The following is a 22,384-nucleotide window of genomic DNA, read 5'->3' as shown; positions in this document are numbered from 1 at the left end:
AATTGCAGAGTTATTTGTTCTAAATAAGCAAATTGCGGAGTTATTTGTTCCAATTGAGAAATTTGAGGGGTTATTTATTTCGAATAAGCAAGTTGAGGGCGCTAGTTGTTACAAGTCTAAGTTCGATGGGTCAGTTGCAGGATTAGGACAACTTGAAGGGGGAGGGGAGGGGGGAGCTGGGAAGGTATTAAGCCTGATTTTAATCACTTATTATTTTAAATTTTATATTCTAGTAGTTAGAGGAATTTAATTTACCCGTACACTGTGTGGGCATACGACTAGTCATTACTAATTTATTTAGGATAAATTACATTCATATCACCTATTCTTTTATTAACATAATGGTTATTTCTAACTTTAAAATTAGACTTAATTATATAATATGGATTTATGAGTATACACTTAACAGACGTGTCTACATTCAAGCGATTGATACCAACTCAAACTATGCCATAGAGAAAATCACCACTTACTAGGTCTGCTTTTCCTTGATTTTGCTATTTGAAAATGCTTTTTTGTGGTTGCTCCATTGGTAATTTTGCTCTAGATTCCCCTCTATTCTCTTTTTAATTTTTGCTCAAGAAATGTCTTTGATTAAAACATAGATAAGGGTTGAGAGTATAATGCAAGGTTCAACTACTAGATTTCACAATCTTAACAACGTTGGTGTTTTTTTTATCGTGTTCACATTAGAGGCCTTTGAGCTAACCTTCAATTAATTGGTTGATTGTAGCTATTTTATTATGCATGTTTTCTTTATTCCTAATCTTTTTTATGTCCCTTAATATCCATATGCAAGATTGCAGCAAATTGGCACTACATGAAGCTAATTATAGTGGGTTGCTTGGTTATACCTTACTTCTATGGTTCTTTTCTGTTCCATAAATCTTCACTGCTGCTATTTATATATGATATAATTTTGTTCATCAATTTTGACTCAATGACAATAAAGCATTGATACCATTAGAAGTGTACCTTGAAAGTAATGAGACTCTACAGAGCTTCTGCTAAGGTTTCTTTTGATTCTCTCTTTGCCTCAGTTAGAGGATAAATCTTGCTTCAAGATGTCTGACAATTTGATCAACCGGCTGAAGATAAGTGAGGATTCATGAATGAACAAAGTGATTATAGATATACAAAGAATCGGTGAAGTGTGGTGTAATCAAACAACCCACTATCATTAGCTTAATGGAGGGAAACCTTGCATATGGAGATTAAGGGACATCAAAAAAGATTAGGACCAAAGAAAACATCTAAAATATAATATCCAATTGATTGAAGCTTAGTTTAAAGGCCTCTAACAACTAAAAAAAACACCAACTCATATACTTGTTAAGATTGTGAAATGTAGTAGTTAAATCTTTCATTAATACTTCCAACCCTTATCTATATTTTAATTAAATTCATTTCTTGAGAAAAAATTACAAAGAGAATGAAGGAAAATCTAGAGCAAAATTACCAGTGGAGCAGTCACGGAAATGCATTTTCAAATAGCAACATCAATGAAAAACAGACCTATTAGTGATGAGTTTCTTATGAAGTCTATTCTAAAGTTTAGAATCGCTGTTAATTTAATTCAAATACAATAATATGTAGCTTTCAAGTTCATAAATTTTGAAAATTTAATTCTAATACAATCAATTTTAAAGTCTAATTTATAAAATTTAAGCTAATTTTTCAAAATTTGTTAACTTAAAACTAATTGCCACCTAAAAATTCGATTTTGATTAAATTGACACAAGTCAATTTCATTATAAATTTTTTTTTTTTGGTAAATATTTCATTATAAGATTTGAATCATACAATGAAGCTTAGAGGTGATATTTTTTCCAACAATAATACTAGTGTATATTATTGTGGAGCTCCAATAGCAAATCTATATTTTTTAGACAAATGGAACCTTTTGTAATTGGGGGTGTTTAAAGTGAACCGGTCCATTATCGTGTTTGAGTCGTGTTCGTGTCGTGTCATTTCGGGTTCGTGTCAAAAAGAGCAAATCCAAACCCAACCCAAAAACTTTCGTGTCAAAGTCGTGTTAACCTATTCGGGTTAGTGTCGATTTCGTGTCGTGTTTTCGGGTTACATGTAATTTTGTTATGCATATATATTAATAATAACTCTTAAAACTATAATGATATGGTACTATTTTTAAACATTTTATATCATTTTTAAATTAGTATGTTAACACTAATTATCGAAAAGTTCGACAATATCATGTTATAGGGTCATGTAATGTGTTTATAACAATTTAGTAAATTCAAATCAATATTTGCTATTGATAATTATAATTTTATTATTTTTATTAATAAAGTGACATAAAAAAACACGAGAGAATATAACAATAATTTTCAATATTCGTGTCATTTCGTGTCGTTTTTGGGTTCACATATCAACACTAATCCAACCCAAAAATTTGCGTGTCAGTTTTGTGTCAACCCAAAAATGACCTATTACCTATTAAGCTCAACACTAACACTAAAAATCCGTGTCGTGTTCGTGTAATCGGGTCGTATGTCATTTTGCCACCTCTAGTTTAAAGTGTGAAAATAGTTAATTAAGACTATCTGATTTGAATGGGATTACTCGTACGAGACGAGTTCAACAAATTTATCTATAATGAGTATGAGAATAACTCTCGAGTACCGGATACCCATCATATATTTCAGTTATTTTTATTAATTAGAGTTGATTTGGAATTTTTGATTTTGGAATCTTTGTTAAATTTAGATAAATATTTATATGTGGTTTATTAAATTTACCATTTATTAGATTTGTAATAGGGCAAAGTACGGAAAAAAAAGCGTATGTGATTTGTCCAATTTGCAAATAGATGTATATGGTTTAAAAGTTTGCGAATAGAGGTATGTGGTACGTTTATTTATAAAATAAAGTATCACAATTATACTGTTAAGTCCTGATTACAACTAAAAATATTTTTAGCTTAAAAAAATTATTCTTACATATCATATGGTGAATATTTTACGTTTTTACTAATTTGACAGTTTATGAACTAAATTAATATTTAAGTTCATTTTACATAGTTGTAATTTGATTTTGAGGTTGTATTTTGTCAAAATATAATTTAAAAATAAATAAAAAATGATCTTGATTGTAATCAGAACTTAACAATGTAATTTCGAATATTTTGTTTTATTTTGTAAAAAAAAGCACACCATGTGTCTCTATGTGCAAACTTTTAAACCACATACTTTTATTTGTAAATAGGAAAAACCACAAGAATTGTTTTTGTACTTTGCTTATATAAATCGTTTTAGAAAGTGATTTTTTTTCCAAAATATAAGTCGTTTTAGTTTTCCAAGATTTTTTAGTTTAGTTTTTTGATCCAAGCATTAAATTTTTTGTCTTGATCTATGTGTTTTTAACATTCCAATACTTATTGCTCAATCATTACATTGATAGATTTTTTTTTAAGTTAACTAATGTAAAATTCATTAATTAGGTTCTACATTAATTGTATTTCTTAATTTGTGTGAAAATTTCTAAAATTACTTAGGGCCTGTTTGCTTTACCTACTGTTTGCTGTTACTGTTTGTTTTTGGAAAAAACTGATTTTCCAAAAAGCAAAGATTCTCTGCTTTTGCAAAAGATTGCTTTTCAGGTGTAAAAGGAAAACAGGAGGTCACTAACCAGATACTTAATGCTGCTTTCAACTGTAAAAGGCAAATAGGAGAAATCTAACCAAACACCTAAAACTCTGCCTTTTAAAATGAAAAGGCAAACATGAGGTGAAAATTAGATAAACACCCCCCTTTTATTATGGGATGGAGATAGTAATTCTTAATGGATAAAAGTACACGCGGGATATCCGCGATTCAAATGAGGCGGATATAGTATATTCGTTAATGCAATGGGACGGAAATAGTTACAAATAAACCGGTAAAGATTGGATATTGGTACTAACCACGAGTAGCTACTCGTTGCCCTCCCTGATTAAGACCATTCCATCCGAGCAAACCGGTTGTGTCGTGTGCCTGCTACTATGGCATTTGAGTTATGGTCTTCTTAGTCTGACTCGGTTTTCAGTTTTAGCTTAAAAAAAACAGAACTTGCTGCAAAAAGCTTCTTGCGTTCGTCTTCTTTTACCATTTCCTTATCTGATACAAGAACATTCAAAACTCAGTGAACCAGAAATATGCCATTTATTTCGCAAATACATAGACAATCTGATTACAACTTCTTCTCCTCTTCTACTCCTATCGTCATCGACAATGGCGCCTCCTATTTCCGCATCGGGTAACCCTTTTCCCTAAACCCTAATTTGCTGATATACAATTCTCTTGCTCTTTTTTTTTTTAATTTCCAAATTCGTTTTGAACTCTTGTGATTAATTGCGCAGGTGGGCCGGCGAGACTGATCCTCGAGTTATTTTCCGCAACATTGTCCAACGCCCACGCCACAAAGCCACTGGTAAGTTTACTTTCTTTAGTTTTTGGTTCGTGGGAATTATTGCTTGAATCGGTGTCTTTGTTGCTGGATATTGATTTTTTTTTTCCTAGTTATGGAAGTTTTCTATGTTTTTTTTTGTTTGGAATCACAAATTACTTTGGCTTTTGTTCATTTGCAGGCGAAACTGTGACCATTGTTGGTGACCATGATACTGCTCTATTGAAATACTTTGACTGCACTCGCTCAGGGCCTCGCTCTGCCTTTGACAGTAATGTTGTTTATCAATTCGAGATTATGGAATACGTGAGTTTTACTGCATATAGCTCTGAATTTATTATGTAAAACAAGGTTGTAATTTAGGATATGAAAGCTGTGGGTTGCTTAAATTTTCTGATTTCGCATCCTCTTTTAGAAACCTACATTGAGCTTTGGAAAGTTGTTTGGGACCTTGTGGATTGCTGACAGTGTAGTTTGGATATGTTGAGAAAACTAATTTCAGTTACCATTTCTTTTCTTTTTGTAGATTCTTGACTTTGCATTTGATCGATTGGGAGCAAATGGATCGCAGGTATAATGAATACATTGTTCTAGTCGAGATAGTAATGTTTTAGGATGTTTAAACAATTTTGTAATCATATTGCATAGTAACAAGTGGACTTCTTAATCTTACTTGATCACAGTGAATTGTGTTACATACACATCTGTGGCAACTCTTGTAAAATTCATGAATTCTACACATGGTGTATGTTGGAGTAGTAGAATGGACTAAACTTCAAACTAAATGATAGTTTATCAAACAGTTGTTCACTTGTCATCAAACTTTGAACTAAATTGAGTTGGTTTTACTAACTCATGGCAGCATGAGTTCACATGGAGTAACATTAATTTGGTGTAGGCAGCATTTGAAATGACTTTTCAGAATCTAAAATTGAGTTTACTAGTAACGTATTCATGACAAACAATATTCGAGATTCTCTATTCATCATGTGGCTCATATTGTTCGGCTTTGTCTCTGCATATGTTCTGCCGTTTACTTGGGACTTGTCATTTATTGATGGATTCACATAAATGGTTTGTTGTTTTTTTTGTTCATTTGAGGGCAGAACAGATTGATCATCCTGTCCTGATCACAGAATGTGTATGCAACCCAGTTCAATCGCGCAGCAAAATGGCAGAGCTTCTTTTTGAAACTTACGGAGTTCCATCAGTAGGTATGAATTCCTACTGGTTTTGAAGTTTCCTATGAGGGGTAAGTCTTCATTTATTTCATAGATGTGCAGCTTTTCTAACTCACCTTCTCTGCCATCTTCACAGCATTTGGTGTTGATGCTGCATTTAGCTATAAGTATAATCAACGGCATGGGATTTGTGATAAGGACGGCCTTGCCATTTGCCCAGGATTTACCACTACTCATGTTATTCCGGTAGGGTTTCATCTATTTAAATCTGTTGAGGAATTGTATTCAGAATTGGGTGATTGTTATTTGATAGTTACTGTGTTCTCAATTCTTTAATTGTTTTTTACAAGATTTCAATCACAAGCAAGTTATGAAGTTGTTAACCATTAAATTCATGCCTGGAATTTCCTATTGTTGCATCTGGCTAGAGAATTGAGAATCTAAGTCTATGAATTGGAGATTGCATATCAAGTTTTATAAATAAATATTTTCATGTGGAGAGAGAGAAACCATGCTTTGACCATTACTGTAAAAGGTGAGAAAGCACTTACCTGCTAAAGCCGTAAGCACCTAGGTGCTTGAGACAATCCCCTTGTTCGTCAAACTGAGCATCTCTCTCTTGTTTTTGTTTGTTACTGCTTTAAATGGTGCTGCACATGTACTCACAGGTGGATGTTACCTTTGCTGCTGGATTGATGGTATATATACTTTATATTGCCAAAAAGCCAGTACCATTTATCCAGATGATTGCCTATAACATTTTTTTCTTTTGATTCTTATTAATGCCCTTTTGGAGCATGAATGTATTAATGTTTCTTGTCCAGGCTTAATCCAATTTTTTTGTTTATAGATTAGGAGGAATGAATAAATAAATAAATGCGTTCACAGATTGCCTTTTCACAATATATTAATTTGAATCTACCATTTGTTTTGGATCTCAGTTTATTAATGGAGAGCCTGTTTATAAAGGATGCTGCAGAACTAACATTGGCGGATTCCATGTCACTGATTATCTGAAACAACTTCTTTCACTTAAATATCCTCATCACATGTGAGTATATGTTGGGGTGTACTCTGTTTGAATCTAATAGGTATAGTTTGTGATTTTGATGGTTTGTTTCTCATGTACTTAAAACAGGGCTAGATTAACATGGGAAAAGGTAGAAGACCTCAAGATGGAGCATTGTTATATTGCAACAGATTATGCAGAGGAAGCTAAATTATTTCAGGTAATGAGTTTGGTTAGCTTTTGTCTTATTTTTCTGTTTTCAAACGTCTGAAATGTTAACAGTTGCTATTATGTGACAGAAAGGTACCAAGGAAGCTGAAGATAAAACTAGGTGTTGGCAGCTCCCTTGGGTTCCACCACCAGTAGAAGAACCTCCATCATCGGAAGAGATAGCTAGGAAGGCAGCCATAAAGGAGAGACAAGGTCAACGGTTGCGAGACATGGCTGAGGCAAAGAGGTCATCTAGGATAAATGAACTAGAAAATCAGTTGCGTGGTATGGAGTTCCTTCTACAACAACTTGATCAAGTGGACCGGGACGAAATTTCAGCTTTCCTGAGAGATACTGGCTATGTCTCAAGGCAAGAAATAGAATCCTCAATTGCCAAAGCAAGTCAGTCGTTACGTAAAGCGAAAGGGGAGACAAAGGTTGAGCAAGCTGAAGTTGATGAGAAAAGTGATTGCTCTGCAAATGACAAGTATCCTCTCGTGGATGTTCCTGACAACATGTTGACCCCTGAGCAGGTATGCTCCCATTTAATTTGTACGTTTTACTGTTTTATATTCTATATTTGCTGCATTTGATTTTAGGTAATGCAACCAAAATCGTGTAATTTCATTAAAGCAACATTATTTACCTTATACATTACTGTTCATAACCTCAAGAATGGCCAATAAGATTCACTTTCTTATTGTGCTATTCTCCAGTACCATTGCTGTAGCCTTCCTCATTATTAGTGCCATAAATTTCTTTCAATGACATTTTTACAGCTTAAGGAAAAGAGGAGGCAGTTGTTCCTAAAAACCACATCTGATGGCCGACAACGAGCCAAACAGAAACGTCATGAAGAAGAGTTAGAACGTGAAAGAAGAAATCAACTGGATGAAGAAAAACGCTTGTATGTTCAAACTATTGGATGTTTCTGTTCATATTCAAACCTTTTCTTATAGAATTGTCGAGTTTTATAAACTTGGATGCTTGACAAAAAAAAAAAGGGCGGCCCGGTCGCACTACGCGTCCCCGCTGAGCCAGGGTCCGGGGAGGGGTCTCACCACAAGGGTGTACTGGGGGCAAGCCTTCCCCTGCCAATTTATTTGGCAAGAGGCCGCTCCTAAGACTCGAACCCGTGACCTCTTGGTCACACGACAACAACGTTTACCGTTGCGCGAAGGCTCGCCCTCAAACTTGGATGCTTGACAAATGAACTAATTTTAGGATTTGGATGAAACTGCAACCTATTATTTGAGAATAATGATTTATTCGCTTAATTAAAAGGTTTGGATAAAGCTTCAAAAACATGATAAAACTCCAAGTACTTGTTTCAATTAAACCCTTATGCTATATAACAAAAATTTGCCGACACCGTTCTTCAACCGAACAAATTTAACTAGATGGGGTTCATTCATTCATGAATTCCATCTAAATTCTAATTCTATGTGAAACTGATTTATACTTAGAAAATGAAAATCAATTTAATTTCACAATCTTCTAAAAAAAAAGGGCGGCCCGGTGCACTACGCAAGGGTCCGGGGAGGGGTCCCACCCCAAGGGTGTACTGGGGGCAAGCCTTCCCCTGCCAATTTTTTTGGCAAGAGGCCGCTCCTAAGACTCCAACCCGTGACCTCTCGGTCACACAACAACAACGTTTACCGTTGTGCCAAGGCTCGCCCTCTAATTTCACAATCTTCTATTTGGAAGAAATTGTTTGCTCTATTTAAGAGTACATTAAATTTTGTTTAACTCATTTAGAAATAACCAGTTGGAGCCTCTTCTTTTCAGAATATGTTTTGTACAAAAAATCTACCTCAAGGACAAGATTTGAAGTTAATATAACTCAACATCATTTATTGAGCTTGTTTTATGAGCATTTTCGTGTTTGATGCTATCTTTCTGCATGAGAATCACTTCAAATCCTTTACAATTAGAGTATTCGAAACAACGAATTTTCTGTATTTATTTGTGTTCTGATGTGTTTTATCCTGTGCTATCTAGGGAGAACCCAGAACTTTATTTGGAGGAGATGCATGCCAAATATAAAGAACTCTGTGAGAAAGTTCAACAGCGAAAACGACTCAAAACAAATGGGAACCACTCAAATGGAAATGGTTTTGCCGGTGCTGTTGGCCGTGGTGAGAGATTGAATGCTGCCCAAAGGGAAAGGATGCGCCTCTTGACTACAGCAGCCTTTGATCGAGGTAAGGGAGAGGATACTTTTGGTGCCAAAGATGAAGATTGGCAACTTTACAAACTCATGAGCAAAGATAATGATGACGATGATGAGGGACCAGACGAGGATGAAGTGGAGCTTTCCCGTGTTTCTTCTAGGCTTCAGGTCAACTTCATAAAAACATACTCTATTGCTGTACTGCCTTATTGATTTTCTTACTTTTTTTACCCTGGTCATTCCACTTATGTATGGGTATTTATCGATTTTGCTGCAGGAATTAGACTCAACGTTTATCCCTAGACAAGATGCAGGACCATCACAACCTGCTCCCGAGATGCCAAAATTACGTCCATTGACCAAGGAGGATTTCCAAATATTGATTGGGGTTGAAAGGTTCCGATGCCCCGAAATTTTGTTTCACCCCAACCTAGTTGGGATTGATCTGGCAGGGTTAGATGAGATGGCTGGTGTCTCAATAAGGAGATTGCCATCCAAGGACCAAAGCTTGGAAGAGAGACTAACCAACTCAATCCTTATGACTGGTGGGAGCTGCCTTTACCCTGGTATAACGGAACGCTTGGAGGCTGGAATCCGAATGATTCGTCCATCTGGGTCACCTATAAAGGTTGTCCGGGCAATGGATCCAGTTCTTGATGCGTGGCGTGGGGCTTCTGTCTACGCTTCTGCGTTGCAATTTCCGAAGCAGACATTTAGTAAGATGGATTATTACGAGAAGGGTGAAGACTGGCTTCGAAGATACCAATTTTGCTACACACTATAGTTGCATTATTACACTGCAAGACGGATGAAATTTAAGTAGATAGATACCGATTTGAACGAATGATCGGACATTAGAGTTCAATTTGTTGTTTCTGTCACTGATACACACATGCCTTCAATATGATTCTTAGACATCTCTATGTTTCTAGGATGGAAACACGTGGTGAGCTGTATCGAGTTTCGATGTAAATATGTAGGTAAAAATTTGAAACAAATCATCAGGCAGAGCTTGGTGAATACTTGCTGGAGAACACTGCTAAGAATTTGATCTTTGCATATGTTGATTATTGACTTGTTTAAAGATCATTGCCTAAAAAAAAAATCTATTACAAACAGGACTTGACTTATTATGATAATTTTTCTAATTTATAAACTCTGATTAGAGATTATTTAATAATAATAAATGCAGCAGACAACGTTAGTGTTGTCTCATTAAAAAATGAAAAGGAAAGCAATGATTTATTAAAAAGATAAGAAGCCTTCATAGTAGTACTTCAAAATACAAAAAAAAAAGTTCTTTGAGGTTTTGTAATTTTTTTTTTTTTTTTAATGGAAATGTTTATATCTTTGTCAGGAATAAATTTTACAAAATTTACAAGATTCACAAAGGGACTAAAACGTCTACTAAGAGTTAAAAAAACCCATAAAATATGTAAAAACAATAAAACATATATTTTTCGTAAATCGAAATCCATAGAAAATCAACCACAATCAAATCTTCAACCTTTAGGTTATTCTAAACATTTGGATTTGAATCCTTCTTTTGGTGCTACCACGTAAATCTATTGATCAACGGATAAGATAAACTGTTACCGCTCTTCTTCAACCTTTTTAGGCCATTCTGAATATTTGGATCTAAGTCATTCTTTTAATGCAAGAACGTAAATCTATTGATGCATGGACAAGATAAACTGTTATATAATTCAGACGGATAAATAGATCACGATAAAATATATGAATATCGACTAAAAAGAAAATAATAATAAGAAAGACGCATAAATCTAACTCGGTAAAAAGAGGAAGAAAGATTGCGTTAAAATACATTAGCAGATAGTTGTCTTTAGAAACAATTTTAAGGCTTAATACATCATTTGCCCCCCGAACTTGTCCAAAAAGCTTGATTGGCCCCCTGAACTTTCAAAGTGTTCCGATAGCCCCCTGAACTTGCAAAAAATATTCAGTTAGCCCCCTGAACTTGCATAAAACGTAATCAATTGATCACTCGGTCGTAAAAAAGTAAGTTAAATGCGGAAGATGTATTCCACGTATCTTAGAATGTTATTGCATAATTAAAAAATAGATTAAAAAGGAAGTTATTGCATACTCAACTATACAATTTGTCTTCTCTAATATTAGAATCGTATATTCCGATTTTGGTCGTTTTACTTTTTATAAGACTCGTGGAATACATCTTCCGCATTTAACTTACTTTTTTACGATCAAGTGATCAATTGATTACGTTTTACGCAAGTTTAAGGGGCTAACTGGACATTTTTTGCAAGTTCAGGGGGCTATCGGAACACTTTGAAAGTTCAGGGGGCCAATCAAACTTTTTGGACAAGTTCAGGAGGCAAATGATGTATTAAGCCCAATTTTAATATCCTTATGATTATGTTCTGTATAACATTTTACCTAAGGTTGCTAGTCAAGCACACAATACTCTAAAAAATTAATCAGAAATTAATCGCATTTATATTTTTTATTTACTAAAATAAATTATTATATAAATATAATTAGAATATATATTATACTATCTAAAAATTATATATAAAATTATTCTAATATAGAAAAATATATATATTTGTGACATATATCAACAACATTCCAACAACAAATCGTTGAAACAACTAAAACAAGTAAAAATAATGTCCATAAACAATATAATTCACTAAAAAACTATGAAATAATATTCTTAAAGTCTTAAAAGTTAAACCATATCGGACTTAATTACACTCATCGTCCTCCAAGTATCAGAAATGGAACACGAATATCGTAAAACTTTGTTTCTTAACATCAAAATCATCCAATTTTATATGTGATTTCTCTTGTAGTCCTTTTACTCAAGATTCTGACACTTACAGTCACAGGAAAGGATACACAGACAACACGTAAGCTAGATATTTATATATGGATTAAAAAATAATAAAAAATATATGTCACAAAACCCATCTGAGTCAATTTCATTCATCACATTCCTTTCGATTTCTCACATCAACATAACCTAACAAGGCCAAACTATATTTTTTTATTATTTTTTAATCCACGTACAAAAATCTAGCTTAGGTGTAGTCCACATGTCCTTTTCGATGAATGTTATTGCTAGAATCTGGACAAATTAACTAAAGGAGAAATTAAATGCAAAATTTGATGATTTTAATGTTAAGAAATTGAGTTCTGTGATGTTAATGTTCTATTTCTGATACTTGGAGGACCATAAATGTAATCAATCCATCATATCATGAAAACAAGAAGAAGAGATGCAGTTAGATAAAAATATCCTCAATAAATAAATACAATTCATAAATAATCACGTAACAACCTAAATGAATAATAATAAAGAAAAAATAAAATAATAAAAAACGAATTTTTATTTCAATGGTTACCTAGCTGGGGCCATGCAATCGGAAAAGATGCAGGAGGACAAATTAGAAAAAATTGGACCAATTTCTCGATTTCATGTACTGGGGAAGATAATTAACCGATTTCTCGACATTGGTGTATACAGTCTTTATAAATTAATAATATTGGAACCATGAAATTTTATTAATTTAAAGAGTTATTAATTAATCGATAAATTAATAATTATTAATTTATAGAGTGATTTTAATTTTTTTTAAAAATAAATTTTAAATTACTAATCTAATTTTTTATTATTAAAGATTGGTTAGCGAGGAAGGGTAAGCGGCGGACATCCTAGCTATGCTGGCACCCCCACTACAGACCTAAAAAAAGCCCCGAACCAAATTTATTAAAAGAGTAAATAAATGTCATAATACAAAAAGAATAAAGAATAAAATGAAGCCAAAGAATTAGGAAAAGCGATAAACGCAACGTCCTACACGATCATGAAAAAAGACCGATCCACAAAAATCCGGGACAACATCCCACCAAGTCGAAGCTGTTGCCGTCCGTCCATAATTTGCAAGTGAATCCGCAACATGATTTCCTTCACGAAAAATATGAGACACCACAAAAGCCACAGAATCGATCTGATTTAAACAATTGAACCATTTTGTCTAAGCAACCAAGGAATCGAACAAGATTTAGATTTGAACATCTGCACAACATACATTGAATCGCTTTCAAGCCAAATTTTCCGCCAACCTTTGCTGATAGCCATGTCAATGGCGTAAATAGCAGCAGATAGTTCAGCAAGATAAGCAAAGAAACTTTCAATCGGAAAGGCAAACGCACCAAGGCACATGCCAGTATGCGAGCGATAAATACCTCCGCAACCCGTAGGACCAGGAGCACCCGTGACAGATGCATCAGTATTGATCTTAATCCAATCCCTCAGAGGTGGTTGCCAAAAAATCGGAGTAATGTGCGGAGCCTTAGCAAGACGCTTTTTAATCCCGAGCTCACCTAAGATTTGAAGTTCAACTAGCGAATTCCAAACGGAGCCTTGTCCAGTGTGAGCAGATTCACGAATAGCTCCCCAAATCCGTCTCAGCGTGACGGAAGTATCAACCCTCTCATCCTAAAAAATGGACCTATTACGAGCAAGCCATATAGCCCAAATTGTATTAACAATTGTTGCCGCCCACAAATTAGCGATTTGAGTACTAAAACGTTGAATAACAGCATGATCAACCAGATTCTTAAGAGTCGAGTCTGTGTTAATTCGTCTTCCAAACAATGAGCTAACACCATGCCAAATAAATTTGGAAAACCGACAAGAGACAAAAAGGTGGTCCAATGTTTCAGAATCTAACGAGCACAAACTGCAACGAGAAACAACTTGACAGCCGCACAACTGAAGCTGATCATGTGTTGGCAAATACCCAAGATAAGCCCGCCATCCAATAAGCGAGTGTGCAGGAGGAACACTCTGACACCTTAAAAATGACTCCAAGGCTGTTGAGTAGGAGGAGATCTAAGCCAAGCGTACATGAGCTTAACAGTTAAAACCCCACTCGTAGCAGGCTTCCAAACACAAATATCAACATCGTCCCTACCCCGCCTAATATTCCGCAATCTATTCTCCACATCCGCAGGTAACACGGGCAGATTATGCCAATTATTACCATCCAAATAATCCTCCACCAAATCAAAAGAACGACGCTGTTGACTAGCAGATAGGCCAACCTGTGCAGCTAGTGAAGGACGCATCCAAGCCCCATTCCAAAAATTAAGTTCAGAGTGCTGACCAATCCACCAAAAACAGTGATGCTCAACTTCAGAATAAATGGATTTTATCGAGCCCCAAATAGAAGAATTCATGATATAATATCGTGACTGTCCCGCTTTATTGAGAAAACGAGTTCTAAGTAAGTTAAAGCAGAGAGACTTTTCTTGAAGAAGACCCCAAGCCATCTTTCCATTCAATGGCTTGTTTAGAATAGACAGATTCTTGATTCCAAGACCTCCATCCTTAAAGTTTTGACAACAAATTTTCCAAGGGACAGTGACAAGCTTCTTGCAATTAATGGACCCAGACCAAATAAAATTCCTCATATGCCTAGTCATACGTGTAAGCAGCGCAGAGGGCCACTTATAAATGCTAAAAGAGTGAATGAAGCTACCAGTAATTACAGAATTTACCAGAGCCACTCTCCCAGCCATAGATAAACAATGCCCTTTCCATTTAGCAAAGTGAGCAAACACCCTATCCATCAAACTAGTCAGATGTCGTGTCTTTGGTAAACCAAAAAACAAAGGGACTCCAAGATAGCGAAATGGAACAGACCCTTGACGAATACCAATAATATCAGCAAGACGATTGCCACGTCCAGAAGAAACAAAGGAGCCCAGAAATAATTCAGATTTGTTCCAACTAACACACTGACCCCGAGATAGATCCATACAACTTAAATACACCCTTAATAACAACTAGATTACCTGAAAAGGCCCTGCAGAAGAGAAGAATGTCATCAGCATAAAATAAATGAGTCGGAAACACCTTTGCAGAAGTATATTGCATTGGAGCAAGTCGCCCAGTATCCACGAGGTGAAGCAACCAACGGCTAAGAAAGTCCTCGGCAATACCAAACAAAATAGGAGACAGCGGATCGCCTTGTCGAACCCCTCTTGAACATCTGAAATATCCACTAATGGCTCCATTGTTCAAAATTGAAATCCGAGATGCAGATAAAACATTCAGAATCCAGTCTCTGAATTGAATAGAGAAACCAAAAGCGTCCATCACGGCAAGTAAAAAATTCCAATTTAAAGTGTCAAAAGCTTTCTTGATGTCAACCTTCAAGGCTAAGTTCCCTCCAAAACACTTTTTACGAAGCATATTAGTGCCTTCAGAAGCAAGCGAAATGCATTGGTGAATACTTCGTCCAGGAATAAATCCAAATTGATTCTGAGAAACAATGCGAGATGCAATAGAAGCGAGTCTATCAGCCAAAATTTTTGCAATTATTTTATAACTAAAGTTGCTCATTGCAATAGGCCTATACTGATCAAGAGATATCGCACCCTCCACCTTCGGGATAAGGACCATAATACTAGAGCACAGGCCAGAATGTATCATGCCACTCATAAAGAAGCTTTTGACAACAGCAAACACATCAGCACCAACAATATCCCAGAAAGACTGAAAAAAGACCCCAGAAAACCCATCAGGTCCAGGAGAACTACTGCTATCCATTGCAAAGACTGCCATACGAAATTCATTCATATCCGAGCAACGAGTAAGCAAATCATTATCCAAGCCAGAGATAAGATGTGGAACAACCTTATAAACTAGATCATAATTCTGCGGCAAGACCTCATCATTTTTAAAAAGACTTGAATAAAATTCAGCAATATGTGTCCCAATTTGATTCGGATTAAAGACCAGCTCATCCTCAATTTGAAGCACCGAAATCCCAGAGGCAGTAGCTCGAATAGATGCCATACGATGGAAGAAGCTGATATTTCGATCTCCCTCCTTAAGCCATCTAACTCTGCTTTTGTCACGCAAAAAGACCTCATTTCTATGCAACATATTATCCAAATGTGCATGAGCATTCATCTCCTCATGATGTAGTTCAGGAGTAAACCCATTCTCAGAGATTTGCCTAAACACGGGCCAGATCCGTCTCAGCATCAGTGAGACACGTATCAATGTTACCAAAAACCACTTTATTCCAGTGACGGAGCACCGGCCGAAGTCGCCTGAGTTTATCGCATAAAGCTTGCATAGGAGGTAAGCTAGGATGCATTCCATTCCAAAAATCAGCAATCACCTCCCTAATCCCCGGATGTAGAATCCACATAGACTGAAATCTGAATCTAGAGATAGGGCGATTCCCCTTGGAGCAGCTAAACATCAACGGGCAATGGTCAGAGTGATGCCGCGGCAAAGCCAAATTGCAAATCGATTCCCAGAAGTCCGAGAATAAAGCAGATAATAAAACTCTATCCAACCGACATTCAACCCGCGTAGAGCCAGACCTACCATTAGACCAAGTAAAGAAGGCCCCATGAGTAGGACCATCAACAAAAGAACCAGAATCAATAAAATCACAAAACTCCCTACAAGGACGCAAAGCAGGAGCCCGTCCCGATTTCTCATGAGATCCAAGGACAGAATTAAAATCTCCAAGAAGCACCCAATGCCCATTCAACCTATTTTGATGAGCCAAAATATCATCAAACATAGTGACACGTGTATTTTCCCAAACGCTCCCGTAAACAAAGCAGACAAAAGTATTTAAATTAGACAAACTCAGAATAACAAACTGTTCATGTCTGAAACAAATATTGGTAACCATGGAAGAATTAATCTTTGCAAAAACCCATAGAGTTAGAAGCTCCTTATTGTTCATAGCAATTAAAGACAAACCAAGCCTTCTCTAGAAGGCCTCATTAACAGAACTGAACTCCACCATAGGCTCAGCTAAACAAAGAAAATCCGGTTTATGAAGAGAACACAAACGATGCAAGTAACCCTGAGTATCCCTATTAAGAATACCCCTACAATTCCAGTAAAGAAAGATCATTTAAAACGGACCGGAGGTTTACTGGCTCGTTTGTTTCGAGCTGGCAAATTCTCCGTTGTTGTCATAATTGTTTCCCTCCGCCTTACTTTCTTAGTGCTAACTGTGTTCCAACTATTATCATCCTCCTCTGCCATATCAGCCCAGGATTTAGTATGGGATGATGATTCAGATGCTGAATCAGCTCCCTCATATCTAGTGAGAATATTGTCCATTCCAGGTGAATCCGGCCTATCAGTTTTATCACAACTGTATTCATCCTCCTTCCTAAGTTGCGGGCTGCCAGGTAGAACAACCTCCACTAATGTGCATTATACAAGTTAATTGAACTTGGAAGTTGATTGTATTTATGTTAAAAATATTCCATGTATCATAGTTAATAAATTACTGTATAAATTTATATGGAGTGTTGTTTCAATCATAAAAAATGGTTTCTCATCTAAAAGGTGTCAATAAATCAACATTGACCGATCAAATCAGAAAAAACATTATGTAAATATAAAAGAGATCACCCTGCAAGCACTCAAAAGGGTTTACAAGATTAGCTAAATGAAACATATCATTTGAAAGTTAGTCAAGGTACGATATCTAACACTTTTAAGGGATCATCTGAATATCATTATACTTTTTGATGAATATGAACATCATTGGCTAGATAAGAAAATGCATGGTAGAAAAATATTATTGGTGGTAGATAATTGTCCATCCCATTCAAAAAATATTGAAGGCCTACAAAATGTGGAGTTATGTTGGGATAATAATAGCTTTCAAGATGCATTATCGCAAAAAGATATTATCGGAAATTATTGGAAGACTATGAGTTGGGACAATCCGATCCAGAAAAAGCTAGTGTGTTAGATGCTATAAATCTTGCAATCTTATCTTGGAAAATAGATACCAACAAAATACAATAGCAAATTGTTTCAAACATTGCAAAATTCGTACGTGGGTTGAATCTGTCACAACGAATTTAGAAGAAGCAACCACTGAAGAAGACTCATGAATTTAAGGGAATGATTGGTCAGCTTGGTTACCGCAATCCAATGGATGTTAATCAAATATTGGATTATCCAGGTGAAAACAATGAATGCTCACAAGTCCAAAGTTTAGAAGAAATTGTATCGAACGTTATGCAAAATTCAATTGAGGATGAAGCTGAGGATGATTCAGTATCTTTGAAACCAGTCACAAGAAATGAAGCAATTATAGCATCATCCACTCTTTACAATTTTTTGTTACGATTTGACAAGTAAACATCGGAACTTTTGAATGCACTGAGAATAGTTAGAGATGGAATTCAACTAGATTTAAATTTAAAAAAAAAACAAAATACTATAGATTCATATTTTGCTAAGTTATCCTAAGTATGCATATCTATATATATTTCGCATATGTATTTGAGAAATTATTAATTTATAGAGGGTTGTTCCAGAAAATTATCTTATTAATTTATTAAAATTGATCATTTTTTTGAACTGGTCGAGAAGAAATTATTATTTGAAAGAGTTTATTAATTTATCGATTATTAATTTATAGAGGTTTTACTACATATATCATTTAATTCAGTGAAATGAGTCATTGTAAAAGATAAATTTTTTTTAAATATAGAAGAGGTTGAGTATTGAAGTCATGACCTCTCACCTTCATTTCTGAAAATTTACTCATTGAACCTAGGTAACTCCAATATTTTAAAGGCCTTAATCAGTTTTCATACTCCATTTTTTTTAAAATTTTAAGTTAATATATATAACTTAATTAATTCTTTTTTTCAGAAAAAATAAAATGGTTTCACTCATAGAAAAAATAGTAAATCTCCTACAATCCAAAAGTATATAAGAAAAACTTGAATTTGCATCTTCAACATCATAGATCATGATAGAGTAATAGTAGACAGTTCTTGAAACTGTTTTTGACACAATGCCGAGAAATACACTCCATTCATAATCGACTTCATAGTCTTTTTCTCCAAAAACGACTTCATGATATCTCAATGAGTCAAACCTATATAATAATAGACAAAACTCTTCTATTTTTCCATGAAAAAAAACATAACACCTATATAAGGAGACTGACGATAACCACTCATATAGGAGAAAAAACAAAATAACTACAAATAAAAAATAAACTACCAAATCTACCATAGTAGATTAATAAAAAAATATTTAATAAAGAAAAAACAAAGCAAAACAAAAAAAGAGGCTAATCTTTCAGCTAAAAGCAGAAAGAAAACCTCAAAACCTGGATAAAGAGATGTCTAGGTTTAGGTCTCAACTTCCGATTCAGATAGATTGAAATTTAATTAATTCTTAACTGGACTAAGAAAAACCAAATAAATATCAATTTTTCTTGGACAATTTGTAGAGAGTATGAAGCAATTAACATTTATATAAAGTGTAAATTTAGCCATACGGTTACCGGGGAATAACATATTTAGCCTTTACGTATAAATAATTATAGTTTAAGCTTAATATTTACCAGGCGATACAATTTCAAAGCCTCATTAATAAAAGTTTATTTCCATGTGGGATAACTTGTGGAAAAATCCTTGATCGGAGCACTTCCCTATGAGGCATCGTTGGGATCGGCCGGGGACACTCCGATGCCAAAGTCAGTAATATTTCTGAGAATAAACTGTAAGCACAAAAGTAGAGAATCAGTAAGTGTACCTCAATAACTTGGGATGCAAGCTATTTATACTCATGTAGTTGTAACTCTTGGTAACTAGAAAGTCTCCATTAATGCCTCATTAATGGCGGTTACTGATCTTATTCAAGTATGACCGTTAGCTCATTAATGGGTTATTAGTTGCCTTTATTGGGAATCGGCTTTGCCGTTCCTAGGGCGTATCGAGGTTTGACGGCGGGTCTCCCAAGGCGTTTGACCCTTTGAGGTGTGTTGAGGAATCCATAGATCCGTCGGTGGATCCTTATCCATAAGAGTATTGATGGCGGATCCTTCATTCTTTGTCTAATTATCCTTTTTCCCCATGTATGATATTTGGATGTTATGGAGATGTAGATGAATAGTCATGTCATTACTTATCTTTAATTGCTATCAATTCTCCATTAATCCCAGCATTTATCCTTGAAACCCTCAGAGTTGGAGTATTCGTACAATCAAGTCTTTATTCCCCTTTAATGGCTATTAATTGCCATTTAATTGTATTTATTCCCATTCATGGATGGCAATAAAGGCGCCTTTTGGTATTCTTAGATCCGTCAAGGCATATGTACGATCTCCTTGAGAGCTATGGCGGGTCTCCACTACTCGCTCTCATCGGGCGTATCTCGTTATGGCGTATCTCGTCATGGTCCATGTGGTGTGGCATAATGTAGAGACTCCTTCCTTTTCCTCATTATTTGCATATTCACCCCTGCATTAATCCTGCATTAATTATCATTAATTCCACATTAATCATGCATAAATATCTCTTTTAGAAGGAATAATGGTTTGCCATTATTTCTATTAATTTTCCCTTATTCCTTATTCAAGGATAATTTGGGTTGTTATCAGAAGCCCCCCTAAAGGTATAAAAAGCTCTTTAGGGCTGTATAGATGGTATTTTATTTTTCTATCTTGGAGGAAAGTGGACCTGCCCTAGATGGGATCACATATGGATATGATGCACTTTTAGGGGTTTTTTCTTCTTCGTGGATAGGTGGTCAGCGGTATCCATTGTTAGCCTCTAGGGGCTTCTTGAGAGTTATATTTCCTTTAGAAAGGAATAACCCGCCCTTTATGGGACCATTTGTTCCTACCGCATAAGATTATGATTCGCCTTAAGGACTTCTTTTCTTCAGTTCTGCCATATTGAGGAGAATGACCCGCCCTTAGGGATCAGTAAGAATGATCAACCATGTAGGGACTTTTGCTCATTTTGTGAGGGGTATGGACACTCTAGGCACTTGCCTTTTTAGCCTTTACTCATTTTCCAAAGTGTTTTTACTTTGCATTTATGAAGGTGAGACTTCATTGCTTTGATGAAGACGAGGATTCATTATTTGGATGAAGACGAGTCTTCATTGTTTGGATGAAGACGAGGCTTCATTATTTGGATGAAGACGAGGCTTCATTATTTGGATGAACCCTTTTCTTTCCAGAACTATTTTTACTAATGCATTATATCTTTTAGCAAGTAACTTTTTAGAACCTGGTTTACTTAGGACTTCTCCGATTGTTTAGGGCAGGTGGCCAGCCATACCCAATGTGTGAACCTTTTTTGAAGGTTTAAAGCTTTTATTCCTGGTGAGGAAGTTAAGCTGCCCCAGGTGATCGTCTGTTTCCTATCTTTGAGGTAAATCGATCCGCCAGCGGGTCTTAATACTCTCCTTTTGAGAAGAATACTTGAGGGTGTAAAGATCTCACGTCTGAGAAATTTTTAACCCGTCCCTGACGGTGATCAATCGTTTCCTATCTTTGAGGTAGATCGATCCACCGCTGAGATTATTGTTCTCCTATCTTTGAGGAGAAAGTTTAGGGTGTAATTTTCTCATGTTTGAGATAATTTTAACCCGCTTTTGATGGTGACCAATATTTTTCCTGTCTCTGAGGAGAGAGTTGAGCTTATTTGAAAGCTCTTGAGGGTCTGTGTTTCTTATCTTTGTGGAAAGGGGATGCGCTCGTGATAGGGATCAATTGTCCTATCTTTGAGGTAATTGATCCGCATGTGGAACTTTTCATTCGCCAGCCACTGGGCATATATCACCTCTTCGATTACATCCCCCTTCTTCAGCTTTGCTATTTCTTCTTCTATAGAATTTGGAAAGATATAGAACAAAACTAGGCAAATGATTATAAGAAGTATGGCGAGAAAGAATAAATTATAAAATATAGGATACTATAACAATTTAATGCACATATAAAAATACGTAAAAATACTGATTTTTAGGCCCATGGTTCTGTCTTTTCTGAGCAACTAGAACCACATCCTCAATGATGTTTAACTTATGAGTAATCACATCTGGGCCTACTCCTGTGGGGCTCTCATTCTCCCATGCAAACACGCTTTCAGACTCAATGAGAACTTTCGTAACATCCTCCTTGATCTCAGGTTTTAATCCTTTGGCGATCCGCACCCGCTTTCCATCAGCAATAAGGAACATTTCTGTGTCGCCCAAAGATGTAGTGACAAGTTCATCTTCCTCACCTTCGTCATCTTTGGATTGTGGGCGGATCGATAGTGACGCCGAGTAGGTCTCTTGAGCCACCTTTTGGTTTCGCGCTAATCATTACTCCTCCTTTGCTGGTGGGAATGTACATTGCCAAATGACGGATGGAAATTAGGGCTGCAACCTCTGAGATGAACGGTCGCCCAAGAATGATGTTATAAGGTAATTGTCCATCCATAATAGAGAACTCCAGATCAGCAATCCATGCTTGATCATCATCCGCCAGCTTGCATTCCAAAGTTACCTGGCCCTTGGTCCGGATAGTGTGACCTGTTTCTGCAAAAGTGGCAATTGAGGGATGTTTT

At 35.7% G+C, this 22,384-nt stretch overlaps 1 protein-coding gene across 2 annotated transcripts; it reads left to right on the top strand.

Moving 5' to 3' along the window:
* The first annotated feature begins 3,927 nt into the window (after nucleotides 1-3,927).
* On the top strand, nucleotides 3,928-10,061 carry LOC136226934 (actin-related protein 5). 2 transcript variants are annotated; one of them, XM_066015629.1, is made up of 12 exons: nucleotides 3,928-4,254; nucleotides 4,358-4,428; nucleotides 4,586-4,710; nucleotides 4,931-4,975; nucleotides 5,516-5,618; nucleotides 5,722-5,831; nucleotides 6,527-6,636; nucleotides 6,724-6,814; nucleotides 6,894-7,337; nucleotides 7,584-7,711; nucleotides 8,806-9,145; nucleotides 9,255-10,061. In XM_066015629.1, the coding sequence occupies exons 1-12, from the start codon at nucleotides 4,154-4,156 to the stop codon at nucleotides 9,759-9,761; spliced, it is 2,175 nt and encodes a 724-aa protein (XP_065871701.1). In that variant the 5' UTR covers nucleotides 3,928-4,153; the 3' UTR covers nucleotides 9,762-10,061. The 2 variants fall into 2 exon arrangements, with proteins under 2 accessions (XP_065871701.1, XP_065871702.1); XM_066015630.1 differs by lacking the exons at nucleotides 3,928-4,254; nucleotides 4,358-4,428 and having other exon boundaries at nucleotides 4,618-4,710; nucleotides 5,511-5,618.
* Nucleotides 10,062-22,384: the final 12,323 nt, after the last annotated feature.

Source organism: Euphorbia lathyris, chromosome 4, assembly GCF_963576675.1.
Source record: "Euphorbia lathyris chromosome 4, ddEupLath1.1, whole genome shotgun sequence".
NCBI classification, from domain to species: Eukaryota; Viridiplantae; Streptophyta; class Magnoliopsida; order Malpighiales; family Euphorbiaceae; genus Euphorbia; species Euphorbia lathyris.
This window is presented reverse-complemented; position numbering and strand designations above follow the sequence as displayed.